General features: G+C 38.3%; 1 protein-coding gene across 1 annotated transcript; it reads left to right on the plus strand.

The window, feature by feature from the left end:
• Nucleotides 1–1,300: 1,300 nt before the first annotated feature.
• LOC119578973 (retinol dehydrogenase 11-like) lies at nt 1,301–8,018 on the plus strand. The gene is given in 7 exon segments (XM_037926661.1): nt 1,301–1,509; nt 3,811–3,966; nt 4,646–4,881; nt 5,172–5,335; nt 6,905–7,044; nt 7,511–7,675; nt 7,677–8,018. Coding segments are annotated over 7 exon segments (1,377 nt in total). The 5' UTR covers nt 1,301–1,335.
• Nucleotides 8,019–15,707: the final 7,689 nt, after the last annotated feature.

The raw sequence follows: 15,707 nt of genomic DNA on the forward strand, positions 1-15,707 counted from the left end.
CTGCACATCTCTCTCATCTGTCTCTTCTTTTGCCTTAGCAACTGCACATATCTTTGCATTCCTGATGGCTTTCTTCGTTCCCGTGTCTATATATATATATATATATATATATATATATATATATATATATATATACATATACACACATATATATATCTTTATATAGGCCGCGGTGGCCGAGTGGTTAGAGCATCGGACTCAAGACTGTCACGACGGCAATCTGAGTTCGAGTCACCGACCGGCGCGTTGTTCCCTTGGGCAAGGAACGTCACCTCGATTGCCTACCTAGCCACTGGATGGGGAAGCCAGCCCAAGTCATTGCCGGTCCCAAGCTCGGGGGTTGGCGTCAGGAAGGGCATCCGGCCATAAAAGATATTTACCAGAGAACCTGATCAACGGCGACCCCATATAAGAATGGGATAAAGCTAAGAAAAAAATATATATATACACATTTATATATATACATATGTATATACACATATATATGTATGGACACACACACACACACACCACACACACACACACACACAATATATAATATATATATAGTATATATATATATATATTATATATATATATATATATAGTATATGTATATATATATATATATATATAGTTTATTTTTATATTATATATAAAGGATGTGTGATTATACATACATATTTATGTGTATATATATAACATAAATACAATTAGTATTGCTTGTGACCACGGCGGCTAGACATGACCTTACCGTTAAAGAAGTATACACATATATAAGTTATTATATTATGTTTTATATTGATATTATATTATATATTATTTTATTGTGTATATGTGTGTGTGCGTGTGTGTGTGTGTGTGTATGTGTGTGTGTGTGTGTGTGTGTGGTGTGTGTGTGTGTGTGTGTGTGTGTGTGTGTGTGTGTGTGTGTGTGTGTGTGTGTGTGTGCGTGTGTACATATGAACATTATTTTCCTTTAGCTAGTAGTAACGTATGTAGTTCATTCACCTTATAATATGATTTGACATCTCCATGAAATTGCAAGGATAGGCTGAATTTGTCATTGCGATGTTATTTTTATTGCACATATTGCAGGTGCATTACATAACAGAATATTGTTTCCTGGCAGTTGAGGTTGCCAAGCTAACCCGTCCGTTTCCCTTAGTTTGATTTTTCTCTTCTCGAAATATACATTTCACACCAGACGAAGAGACTGGTAGCCCTCATACATGTGAAAATAAAGTAGAATTTGAATACAAGTATCACGAATGAGTACAAACGAATAACTAAAAATAAACAGCAACGCCACCGGTTTAACCTTAGACCTGAGTCACCGACAAGCGACGCGAACAAATGCGTCTCCTTCTGGGTGTCGGAAGAGACTCGAGCCTTTGGTTCCCTATTCTCCTCGCTGCAATGGGCACTGTGGGCATCGTCGTGGGCGTCGCGGTGGGCATCTATCTGATAAGGAAGTACCGGGAGAGCAAATGGGGGAAATGCAAGAGCAAGAGGCGCATGGAAGGCAAGGTAAGCGGGAGAGATCTGCATCGGAGTTTTGGATTTCCAGCGATTGCGGTTTTTTAGGCTTAGTCATCGGTGTTATTGGGGGTTGTGTTTGGTGAATGTAATTACTGAATTGGGGTCGTTGGGTTCCGTACGTTATCGGCGAGTTCGTCATTATGCATTAGCGTGGGCTCTGGGGTGTGTCATTACTTACTTATTGAGCAAAATGTGAAATTGTGTGACGTCTCCAAGAAGCTCAGGAGGTTGCCAACGACAGGTTTTGTGTGTGTTATGTTAATAGTTTTATTTCATTTCCGCGGACGATGTAGAGATGAATTTTATGTGAAATGCTCACAAATAGTACTGTTAGATGTGTGGGTTTAAGTCCCAATATTATTCTAAGGAAGGCTTTGAACGAGAGTTGTGTTTGCGTGATAGGCCTAAAATGAAACTTTGACTTAATTCTGTCACTTAATTTGAGTTATATGGTGATATCAAGCATTCTTTGAGCGGAATGCCTAGTTTTATATTACTTATAGATTGTTTAAATGTAGAAATCTGGCACTGATGTGCTACATTGCAGATGTTAAGTCAGAAAATGTAAAGAATTTATCTCACTAAAATCACCCTGGTTGTCTTTCAGTGGATTGAAACATGATTATATAAGAAATAAGCATTAAAAGTCTTTTCTTTGGTGAATAGCTTACAATCTGAATTCTGACCAGATAGGGTACCATATAGTATATTTTCTGGGTTGATAAAGCTAGTCCTATAGGTTTAAGTATAAGGTCTGCTCAGGCCAGGGAAACACGGCAGTCAGTAGGGGGTGCAGAGTATCAAAGCCACTCTGTTAAGACGGTTTTTGGTTCATATTGTGATATCGGTAACCCTTTTTGCATATAGGATGTGGTTCATTAGTGCATTTATTCTAGTTAGTTGCCTTGGTGTGCCTACAGTCTTGTTGTAAACCTTTATTAATCCCTTATTTTACAGCAAATTGCCAGGGAAGTGCATTGCTATGATATATGAAACACCGTATAGCACCTAAATTACAACCTCCCACTCAGTGTTTCATTTGCAAGAAGATGGAAATGGGAAAATGCAAATTGCCTTTAGCTCAAGCAGACGAGGATCTACAAAGGAGTAAAGGTGGGTTACACTGGCCATCGATTCATGAAATCTAATCATTTTGAGTGGGATTTGCCCACCGATTGGTTCATTCCACTGCTTTTTTGCCTACTCGTCCGAAGCGATGGGCAACCCGTTGATCCATCGATGTTCCAGTGGAAAAGTCATACTCGTTGAGAGTCTATGGTATACATGGCATTAGTCCAATTATATATTTATGCATTATAATTAATATATATATAAATAAATTACAATTATTAATTATGATTGTAAATTATCATATATATACTTATATTAATTATTATTTAAAAAAATAAAAGAAAAACAATGCAATATATCTTGTATCCTCATTTGACGGACGAACATAAACAAGCGCGCATATTTTTCGAAGAGGAAGAACGTCTTCTCGTATGAGGGACTGCGGACACGATTTGTTTTGATGCTCCGATCCAGTGGACTGAGCTTGTGGTTCTTTTCGTAGTGTAACCAAAACGGATGGGTGGGTGGGTTCCAAGTCACTGATAATTGTTGGATTCCAACGAAATAGTTGGTCAGTCTAACTGTACCTTAAGGGTGTGGGGATAATATGGTTTTGCTTGATTCTTTAGCACACATATTACACAATAGCAATATTCTGTTATTCTTTATATCTGAAGAGATATTTTGATGGTAATGATCACCTTAAAATAGGAAAGCAGAAAAACAGGTTATGAAGGTAGAGGTTGATTGTTTCTGAAATGAATAGTCAAAGAAAATCAAAGTGTAATATTTTTTTTACACGCCAGGATCATTTATTCCCATCCATATTAGGAAATTATTATAGAGTATTCTTCATCAAAATGTCTTAAGATGCACCAATAAGTTTGATATTTATTGATCAGATTGCATCTAAGATAGTTGTATACTTCCTTGTGTCATATGGCACCTGAAAGAAACAATTATGATTCCAATAATATAACAAAAAAAAGTATGGAGGAAAAGAACCTTACACTTCTTATAAGATGCACCAGGAATAGAGTAAGAATTTGAATATAAAGCACATTATTTTTCACTAGAAACTGCTACTAAATTATGGCAATAAATTACTTGAGTAATTAATTTTGTATTATTTTATCTGTTAAGATAGAAATCTTAAATATGATTTAAGATTATGAATGTCAAAGTGAATTCATAAATTAATTTTTGGAAAATCAACAGGTTGTTGTGATCACAGGAGCAAACTCAGGTATTGGGAAGGAGACAGCACGTGACTTAGCAAGTCGTGGAGCCATAGTAATTCTTGCATGCAGGAACCGCCAGGCAGCTCTTGAAGCTGTGAAAGACATCCGTACTACCACTGGAGATGGTGACTTGGCAAGTAAACTTTTTATTTAGTTAGGGAATTTAAATTATCAGCATTGATTTATTGCTGAAATGAATTTGATCCATTGGCACTGGGTGTACACACTTCATTGGAGTTCTGTCTTGCAAATTTTGTTTAGTAACTAAGTGCTGGCTGTGGAAACATTTGGTAAGCAAAGAGTCAGTTTGTAGCCTTATGATCTTTATTTTCCTAATACTGTTATTGTTGTTATTATTATTGCTGTTATTATTATTATTATTATTATTATTATTATTATTATTATTATTTTGTATGTGCGTGCGTGCGTGCATGCATGCGTGAGTGTATGCATGCATGCGTGCGTGTGTGTTTGCGTGCATGCGTGCGCGCTTGTGTGTGTGTAGATGTATGCGTACACGCACACACACACACACACACACACACACACACACACACACACACACACACACACACACACACACACACACACACACACACACACACTTACATTTCTGCATACATACACATACACTTCTCCTCCTCCTCTTCCTCTTCCTCTTCCTCTTCCTCTTCCGCTTCCTTCTCCTTTCTTTGTTATTTGTGCTATATGTTCATTTTTAATTTCAAAGTAGATTTCCATAGCAAGATATTCCATCTAATATATTTATACAAGTTATTCTATAATGTTTTAACATCTGATATCCATCACAGATTGTCATGGACCTTGACCTAGGTGACTTGGCTTCAATTAGGTCATTTGCATCGAACTTCATGGAGAAGTTTAGTAAGCTTGACGTCTTAATAAACAATGGTGGAGTGTTTATCCCCCCAGAAGAGCGCAGGAAGACTAAGGATGGCTTTGAAATTCACTTTGGGGTAAATCATTTGGGTCATTTTCTCCTCACGCATCTGCTCTTTCATCATATTCAGCGCACACCTAGCTCTCGGTATGTGTTTGTTGACTCTTTGTTGAAATATATCATTGATTGTTGCAATTTGTTTAGATATGTTAAGTGACAGTATATGAAATTAAGAAACATCTTGCTGATAAAACCTGTAAATCAACATTCAGCAATTAAAATGTGTTTTCAGGATTTTTTACCTACCTCTATTGAAGGCAAGTTATTTGGAAATTATAACTTTAGAAACTAAAATGAGCAGTGTGTCATTAGCGACTGCTTTACTAACTAGTGTTATAGAAAAATAATTAAATGATAACCAACACAAACCTTTACAGAATTGTTAATGTGTCATCACTTCTCTACAAATGTGGCAAGATAGATTTTGATAATCTGGATGCAGATAAAGGCTGGGACAAGAAAGTCAGACATAATGCCCTCTACTGTAACTCTAAGCTAGCAAACATCTTCCATAGCCAAGAACTGGCTAAGAGACTCCAAGGCAAGTATTGATTTTCATGTCTTTCCTCTTAATATGGGAATTTCTGTTCAATTATTAACTTCACATGTACATACATACATGTAGTTTACAAAGGTCAGACAGAAAAGTTTATAGATTCTAGAAATATTATCTTTTTAATTGAAACTTTTACACTTTAAGCTGTATCCTCCAAAGCCACTTCTTGTGGGCCTAAGCTTGGATTCCCCAGGACAAGCTTTTGAGACTAGTGTACTCTGCCACAGCAGTTTTGGGATTCTAAAGTCTCCTTCCATAGAGCTTTCCTTTGTTTTTTTATCTCATATAGAAATTGCAAGTAGCCAGGTTGGGACTGTAAGGAAGATGGCTCATGCAACTCAGCCTTAACTTTTCAAAAAGTCCACTGATAGGTGTGCAGAGTGTGGAGATGCATTGTCAGAAACAAGGTGAAAGGTCTTGATGCCTCCCTTGAGCTGTTTCATTAATTCTCCAGAAATTTGAGAAGACAGATGGTTGTAAACCAGTGGGCATTATCTATTTATTGGTTTTGAACTTGATATGCTTGTGCTCATGCATGTAAAAGAATAATAAAACCATCACCTTTCCAATAGTGCTAGACTTCTTAACTTCTGTCACTGATTTTAAGGTCATACTGATGAATTCAGGATTCCTCCACATATAACAGTTCTCTGCACATCCCTCTCCAATGGCCCTGGCCATCTGTACCATGGCCCAGTTTATTTTGGTCGGTTTCTATTCAAGAGTGAGAATTTGGTGGATCCTGTTACATCTCTTCACTTTTTCATGGTTGCCCTTAACACATTTGAAAAATTTCTTGTAATGAGTGGTGACTCAAAGGTACTGCACCACTAATACACTATTGGCTTGGCTTACCAGGCATCATCCTAACTACCAGGAAATGAACTCATGACCTTTCCACAGTTCAAAGTCATCTGAACCTCAGAAACCCTTATTCTGGAATTGTTTTTTCCACAGCTTAGACATGCAACAATGTTCTCTAGTATGACAGCTGTTCTTTAACCCAGTAATGACAGTTCAAATTATTGGTGGGCTCCTCCCTGTACCTGGGTAGTTGTCTGGCTTGCAGTCAGGCACATAAGACCTCATCTGGGCGATTTGGACTTGAATTCTTGACATGATGAGGCATCCTGATATCTGGTAATATTCTCTTTGATTTGAATGGACATCACTTGTCACTAGTGAGTTAAGACTTGAATCTATCAAATCAGTGGTAAATGGTTGTTCAAGATGGCCATGCAGAAATTTATAGAAAATCAGCACTTGGAAGTTTTGTCTGGTGGATTACAGCTGTATTGAAGCTGGCGTTTGACCATGCCATCTGCAAGGTCTTATTATGTCTGAATGTGGTGAGCTAAAATCTATTGCATCTACTATCCATCAAAATTTTTATTTCTGCATGATTGCAAGCGTATACATGTCATATGACCCACCTTCATATTGGCTTAATTTTATTTGTGTTTGTTTGATACTAAGTAGTTTATTGTCTGTCATGCTGTGACAGAAACAGTACACTGTAGTCTTGTGTGTACTTATTGTTATTTAACTTTTCAGGCACAGGAACAGGAGTATTTGTTTTGTGCCCTGGCTTTGTGTACACTGGGCTCATGAGATACAGTGCCCACCAGTTCAATTGGTTCAAAAAACTGTGCTTTGCTCCTATTGTTTTCCTGTTTATGAGGACTCCAAAGCAGGTAAGAAAATGCCTAAAGAATGAATATTGTGGTTGAACAAAGTACAATTGATATAGCTCACAAAAGATTTTCACTACTTGCAAATGTTCTCCATTATGCTTAAACACATATTGCTAGAGATACTTGAGTTATGTTGTAGCTGAGTGATTCATGCTAATTCTCTGAAAACTAATAGATACATTTTATGGGTGTGATTGTATTTGTTTGTTTTTTGGATGCTGAAGTTGTACATGCTTCTCCCAGCAGATGTAGATATCCTTGTTACAGTTTCTATCCCCAAAATTGATTGATTTTACCATAGAGTAGTGTAGTAATAGTTCAGAATCTAGCTAAGTTGCTGATATGCATAAAGTAAGGGTTGGAGACATGTAGTCACATTTAAATGCATTTTCTACGTGTGCATGACTTTTTTCCTAGAAGTTCTGTACACCATACTTATAATTATTGTGATAACTTTTCTTAACAGGGAGCCCAAACTACTATCCACTGTGCTGTGTCAGAGGAATTGGATGGTGTGGAATGGGGATTCTTACGTGAGTGCAAAATTGATAAACTGGAAGCAGTTGCAGAAGACTCTGAAACTGCTGCCAAACTATGGGATGTGTCGATGGCTCTTGTTGGGGAGGGAGGTCCCTGGATCAGCAGCCCTGGAAGAGGATAATGGCTTTGTTGAAGGGCAAGATGCAGAAGCAGTAATGGTGGAGGAAGAGGCTGTTTTGGTGGAAGATATTCAAGTGGAAGAAACCACAGTATTGAAAGCAAGCCCCCAGGTGGAAGAGAAGGGTCCAGCTGAAGATGAAGAACAAATGTTAAGAGAAGAAGCAGAGTCACCTGATGCAGAACTAGAGACTCTAGAGAAAGAAGAAAGTGATGAAGAAGAAGAAGGAGAACTACTAGACGAGGATTTTGTCAACAGTGACAAGGAGAAGTTGCTGGAACCAAAAAAGTCAGATGAAGTTAAATGAATGAAGTGAGGATAAAATAACTATACCATCTGTACGAAGACAGTAGCACTTGACATGCATACGTAGTCACAAACAAGTAGAAATTATGAATCTAGGAATTGTATATGCATTCAAATATAATCAACTACAGATCTGCTTGTAAGCCAAATGAGATTCATAATGTGTTTGAAATATGTACAATTAAATTTGGCTAAGCAGTGGAAAGTTGGCTGTGTAACACTTGTGATTTTGCAATAGTAAATTTATAGATATTCTAAGGTTTGCTCTATTTTATTAAAGCAAAGGCATATAAAAACTGTAAATAATTAAAAGCTTAAACGAGTCGTCCTGCAAAGTATTGCCAAACTCAGGAAAGGCCTTGAGTCTGCTTATATGGTATTACTTCTGTATTGTGGTTGTTTGTTATCATAGTCATAACAGGGTAATGGTACCTGTATTTGCTTACGTGTGTTGTGTTTATGTGTTGTACAAATATGTTATCTGGTTTTCTTAGACTTGCTCTAATGAAAATTTCAAAGATCAAATGCTGTTAAATGTTGCTATACCAGCTATTCAAGTATTTTAGATTTAAATCCTGGCCAGTACAGACTCAGATATTATCCAAAAGACATATCCAGTACTAGGATGATTTAAAATTCAGTATCCAATTATTTTCTTTTATTTTTTTTATTATATTTTTAAAGATAAAGCTGCTTGTATTATTAAAAATATATACTGACTGGAAAATCAGACACTATAATTTTGATTTAACAAGTTTATATTAACAGTGTTTCTGCATCTGATAACCAAAAATAGTTGCAAGAACAGTAAGTCATTATTCAAGGCTATCATAATGGGTAGAAAAAGTGTTTTTAGCTATTTTCAAACTTCAGAAGGAGACAAGAAGAGAATGACTTGCTCAAACATCCTCCTACACCCTAAACAATTTATATCTCCTTTTTTTCCCTTATCACTGTATTTTAATAACATTAACTTTGAAATGGGTTTTGCTTTTCTTGTCTCTATGGGTAGTTTCTTAGAAGTACTTCATAATTAACAAGAAATACTTAAAGGAATATAACCTACAGTCACTCTTAACATTTGTTGTTGTCAACAGCTTTTGTAGAGAAAATCTTTCTGAAAGATTTTACAATTTTGCATTACTTAAAACTTGAGATAGTTTGCTTCCTAAAATCCATATCAGGGATTCCATAATATAGAACAGATATTTATATATATATACATATATATAGGTCCACTGTATGCAATATATATTATATAGACCCATTGCACCTTTTGGGAAAAAAATACTTGTCAAGTACAAGTGATTTTCTTGTTAGGAGATTGTCTCTAATATATTGATATGATTTTTTTTTTTTTCATTTGATAAGGTACTGAATTTGTTTCAATTTCAGGTTCAGTTACCAAATGAGCTATAATTTCATTGTAATGATATGGATTTTTGTCAATCATACATAGTATTGCATTAATAAATATTTCAACCTAAGATTATTTTACTGCCCTAGTTAGTGACTCCTAGTCTGCAAGATTTTAACTTGGTCTGCTTAATTCTTATTTTAATATCAGTTTTATCATAATATCTCTCAGCGGTGGCAGGTACAATTCCTTAGGTTATATAATTTTTCCCCATTATTCATTTTTTAATTGGTTATGTGTTGTAAACAAGAATAGTTCCAAAGCTGTATTCCATGTGGTAATATTATGAGAAAGAAACTTTTTTGCTTTAATGATTCCAAGTTCCTGGTGAGTTTCACTGGGATGCTAAAACCCCCCCCCCCCCCCCTCAACCGATGATATGGGGGGGTTAGGAGACGGAGACTGAAGTCCAATCCCGGGGGATCACCCCCAAACCCCTTTAGGGGGGGTTTAAATCAGGGGGGTTTTATGGTCAGAAGGCACACCGGGCCGGGGGACGTCACAGGCTAGAAAAAAAAAATGGGGGAAAACTACAGTTTACCAAGTAGTTTGTAAACCAGTGATGCCCCAAAAAAGGCCACACAGCTCCGCCTGTGGGGACAGGCGTTTAGGCCTCAGCCCTCAACTCGATAATTTGCAGTTTTCTCTTTTTCCCCTTTCCTTTTCCTTCTCTTCCCCAACTCTACAGCCACCTACTAAGGTGGTAAGAGCCGTGTTAAAGAATGACAGGCAAACTTTGTGTTATGAACGGCTTGGGGGGCCATGGACACATCATTCCCTTTTTGGGTTTTATCCCTTCCCCCTCTAGAGGCCCTTGAGGGGGGGCCCCATTTCTCCCCCCAACATACTCCAGGTTACCATGGCCATTAATAAAGTTTTCATACCTTTATCAACTAGCCCCTTTGTTTTAAAAAATCCCCGGGTTTCCCCCAAACCCCAGGTTCTTTGACCAGGGCCCCCCCCTTTTGAAACCCCCTATTTACCCCCTACTCTTTGCCTGCTGTCCTTTATTTCCTCCAAGTCCCCCACCCGGGTCATTACTAAAACGGCAAAAAAACCCTCCTCCCCAAAATTTCCTTTTATTTCTTTCTCCACCCCCACGGGGTTTCCCTTCATAATACCCCCCCCCCCCCTTTATTACTAGTCTGTAGCCTTCCCCGTTCCCCCCAAAAGCCCACGTCTTGGCCGTACTACTTCACTCAGCAAAAACCCCTCATCCACAAGGCCCGCCCTGCTTAACCCCACCTGTGAAAAAACCTTTTGAGTACTTTTTTACCCCCAGCCAAATGGTATCTATTTTTTTATCCCGTCTATTTGCCCCTTACTCTGACATCAGTACCTCCAAAAAAAAAAAAGGCAAAGTTTCCTTCTGCTCCCGAACCCCCAAACAAAAGGATTATCAAAAACCCGACTGACTTCAATGGGAAACCCATTCCTGCCCAGCCTCCCTCTCTCCCCCAATACTTGTACTGGGAAAATGTCTCCCAAACCCTGGCAGACGCCCGTCACGACAAGGATTGCTCAGTCTGGGAGAAGGTTTTCTCTCATGCCTTGACAAGAGGGAGGGATTGTAGGGGGCCCCCGTAAGTCCTCCACCCAAAATTTCCCAAATTTTTCATTCCCTTGATTTTGACCTCCCCCGTTTAAAATTTTTATTTGGCCCGGGGAGTCCCTTTCTGTTTAAAAAAATCAACCCCCCCCCCCCGGGCAAGTCAGAATTTTTGGCCTCCCTGGGCCCCCAAAGTGCTCTCCACAACCCGATGCCCTTTGTGTGCCCCAAAAAGGGCATGGCCGCTCAAAGTGTTCTGCACAATTTCGTGTTCCATATGTATTTTATAGGGGTTAAGGTGGCATTTCTCCCGATCCAAATAGGTCACATTTTTGCGAGGTCAGGCGGGAGGGAAAACCCATGAAAATTTTGTCCAGTGCGGGCCCTTTACTTTCCCCCCCCCCCCTTTTTCCCCAATATTTTTTACGTCGCTCCCCCAAAATCTCCACCTTAAACCCCTTTTTCTCCCCAGGGCAAATTCTAAATCCCCGACACTTAAAATCTTACCCCTTACCACCACCACTCCTCCTCGCTCTAAATTATCACATCAGGGCAATCTAAAGTTCCACCCATCTTTTCCTACTGCGTTCTTACCATCTATCCTTCCCTTTTCCCTCAGAGTCTGCCCCTTTCCCCCTCAAATAAAAAACTTTTCCGATTTCCCCCAACCAACCCCTTTTCAGAAACCTTTAAGGGCATTAAAAAAAGCATCCCTCAACCACCCCCTCTCTCTTTCCCATTCCCTTCACTCAAAGTAACTGTTGACCCCCATCCCCCTTCATGTTCCCCCAGAACTCCTTTGGGTTTTTTATCAAGTATAAATTTTTAAATGTGTATAGTTTCGGTTTTAAAACCCTTTTTTTTCTGAATTTTCCAGTAAAATTTTTCAAGATTTTGCTTTCCGTGAAAAATGATTGGTTACAGAACAAGGATTTTTTTTGTCTATTAAAATCAAAAAATAGCAGAAAATTTTTGCTGGTTTTCCCCCCTGTTTTTTCGTTTCCGCCCCTTCCCCAACCCTTTCTACTATCCCCTTCCTAAGTTGGAGAGCTGTGTTAAAAGGTGAAAAGATGGGTTTTTTACGTCCTGAAAAGGCCTGAGGGGCCAGGGCACGGTGTTCCCCTGTTTTTGTCCCGCCCCTTACCCCCAAGGGACCCTGGGGGTGGATGTTTCTCTCCCAAAATATCAGGTTTTAAAGACCCATAATGAAGATTTTGACCCCTTTTTAGGGACAATGAGGCTTGCCACACACAAATAGCCCCACCAAACCAAACTCTCCCGATTCCTCGCCCCGGCTCTCCTTTTACAACGGGTCCCAAGCTGCAAATTACCCCCCCCCTAATGTTTCTAGTACGGTATCCACCCCAAATAACACTCAATCTCCAGGAGAATTCCTGCTCTCCCCGCAGCTCCCTTTATCACCCCGCCCCAAAAACCTTCTTCATCAAAAAACCCCCTCCCCCTTTTTACACTTTACGTTATTTCCACCTCTCCATAATACTATCTCCCCCAAAACACTCCCCCTTTCCCGCACCCCCCCCCCCCGCCTTCTATTAAACCCCATCTCTACAAAAAATTTTTTTTTGTTTTGTAATTCTGTTAGCAAGTAAGAAGTTTATCAGTCATGTAAAATAGTTCAGTGATAGAATAAAATTCGTCAATTTTAGCACAATGCTTAATGGACAGGGGTAAATGCATACTTTTGGCAAGAGTCGCTGTCGGGAGGGAGTTTTGAAAATGTAAGTGAAGACCAGCGACACCCAAGGTATACATAAAATACTTATATAGACCATGGCGACACTCTACAGTGCCTTTTGTCGACGAAAATGAAGGCTTTTGATTTGGAAAGGCGAACGGGAGACAAAAAATGTCGGAATGGAATCGAACCTGTGTACAATATCCGTATTATATAAGCAATGGTAGGATGAATTCCTCGATCCCACTATATAACAGCAATAGTTCCTTTGCCAAAGTGTTTGCATGGTAAGTAATTATTCTAGCCACTGTCCATATGTCAAGGAGGGAGAGGGAGAGGGAGGGAGGGAGGGAGAGAGGGAGAGAGAGAGAGAGGAGAGAGAGAGAGAGAGAGAGAGAGAGAGAGAGAGAGAGAGAGAGAGAGAGAGAGAGAGAGAGAGAGAGAGAGAGAGAGAGAGAGAGAGAGAGAGAGAGAGAGCAATTTTTCACCTCGGCCCTAGGTCCCCCTCATACTGACGCTTGGTGATAAAGAAATCGCAAATTCATTAAGGTAAACAAACAAACAAACAAACACACCAACACTTAAATACATACATATATTTTTTTCACACAAAAAAACGATATTTATTGTCTCATAACATTAATCAGCAAGAAGTGTGCGCGCATTTTTGTTAAATTATCAATAAAAAATATAACGAAAAAATAGTCGTTAAATATCAAATAAACAATTATTTTTTTCATATTGTTATTCATATTTTTCATCAAACCCAAACAACAAAGGGACCCATTTCACCGGCCCCCAAATGTCTTGCTAAGCCATTTTCTGTGGTGACAGTTTCATTTATTCCCGATAATAATAATTATGGAGTAAATAACTTCCTGGTTATTATTCTCATGAAATATATGCCATGGGTAGTCATGGTCTACAGTCCCTTTCTTTAGCTGAGCGGTCTTAATAGTTATGCTCTTACTTGCTATCAGTTATTATTGTTTTTCCTATTAGAATTACTGACTAACAGTAGTTCTTATTTTTGCATCATAATCATTGTCATTGTTATCATTCGTAATAGTATCATTAGCATTATTATTGTTATTACTATCATCATATTCGTGTCATTGTAGTTATCACTATTATAATCACCATCACTATTGTTGAACCTGAACAACGATCCTTGTAAGTTGTAGAGAATATGAATGAATATTTAAAAGTTCACAGAGGAAGACAAGTTAATGACATCCCAAATGTTCACAAATCTTATTCTAAGCATAATCAAGCCTTGCAGCAGACTTGAATTAATAATTAAAAAACTCGAAAGTGGTGTCCATTTTTCTTCTTTCGTCGCAGTATTTGCAGATTTCATTATTAATTCGCGTGCACTGATTCTTTCTGACTGATTGTGCTTGATATAGTTCAGATGCCATGCCACATATACTTGTACAACCAAGCTTATGTGCCTCGTGTAGAAATCCTTTTCGAAGTCGTCCTTCTGCCTCTACCGTTTCATAGTTTCTAACAAGGTCTCTATGAGTATTTATATAAATCTTGGTTTTTGGATGCCTTGGTAGTTTCCTCTGCCGATCCCTCGTGAGACTGTTGGCCCCTTGACGGCGTGAGTTCCGGTAATCTGCCCGTTGGTTGCTGTATCCAACTTCAACTGACGTTAATAAGTGATTAACCACATGCTTCTCCACTTGCTGATAATTGAAGAGTACCTGCGTACTTTTCTAACCTAGTGGCCTCGAATATCTTCCTTTGAAGCTGACCACTGACTCGAGGTTGTTCACAAAGTCGTTTATACTGTTTAGGAAAAATAATTCACTTCGTAACTGGTATCTACTCTAACTCCCAATTCCGGATGGTATTCGATGGTACTTCTTGGAAAGAAATTCTTCGATCGACATAAATATTGCCTTCTTGGATTTTTTTTTCTTATAGAACTGACCGTTACACTGCTGACATATGCCTTCAATTGTTACACTGATGCAAATGTTAAAGATGTATATATACGATGATATAATTAGAAGCTGTTTTAAAAAGCATAAAGACGCCATAAAAGGCGAAAAAAGAAATGCCACAACCAATACCAACACATATTCGATTATGCAATCGACAAGTCTCTAACTTGAAAATAATAATAAAAATAAATAATAGTACGGCCAGTCTCTTCATCAAGAAAAGAAACAGTAATAGATTGGGTAAAAGATATATCTCTCGGATAGTTTCCCTTACAAACAATTAGGGGCTTCACAGTCATGGGAGCACTTATTCGCCTATAAATGTACGAGTTTGTGGACGTGCACTATAACAAAGCAAAACACTTACGAAATCCGGTAATTGACTAAAGGAAAGACCCATTAGAGCCAATTCAAAATTTCGAAGTTCCGATTTGAACACCCTTGGTGCAGCATTTTTTGTATGGTTGTTAAAACAATAATAAAATCTCATGCATTTTTGCCACTTGTCTCGAACTGCCTGTTAAATTATCCACGTGCTTGATCATGTTTCATGTGTATATCTAGTAGTAATATTATTCACCTTTAATTCCGACATTTCAGATAGGGAGCAACTATCTGCGACAAAATTACATTCCCCTTGCCTCCCTCTTCCCTCACCCCCCAGGCCTCACTAAATTGCTATTTTTGTGGCTATTGTGTGCTGTTCCACTGTATATGAGGTTCCGCATATTTCTGTTATCATTGACAGTAATATATGTAATCGTTGGCGGATATGAGGGAGTGGCAGCTGGATACATAATGATGATATGATATACTGATCTTCGGAAAAATATCATGTCTCTTTTTTACTTGGCAAAAGTCAGAAAAGTGGAATGGACAACCACAACTCACTATATTTTTGCATAAAATGTAACCAATCGTATCTTATGCATAGAGAAATACATATGCATAGAGAACATATGCATAGCGAAATACATGGAATGAGATATTTTGCCCTTGAAAAGATACTTGTACTTTTTTCATCCGAGTCTTTATGGATTTTTTTTTATGTTTCAATGTAAATACATTCATATGCAACAATA

This window comes from Penaeus monodon, chromosome 11, assembly GCF_015228065.2.
Source record: "Penaeus monodon isolate SGIC_2016 chromosome 11, NSTDA_Pmon_1, whole genome shotgun sequence".
Classification (NCBI taxonomy): Eukaryota; Metazoa; Arthropoda; class Malacostraca; order Decapoda; family Penaeidae; genus Penaeus; species Penaeus monodon.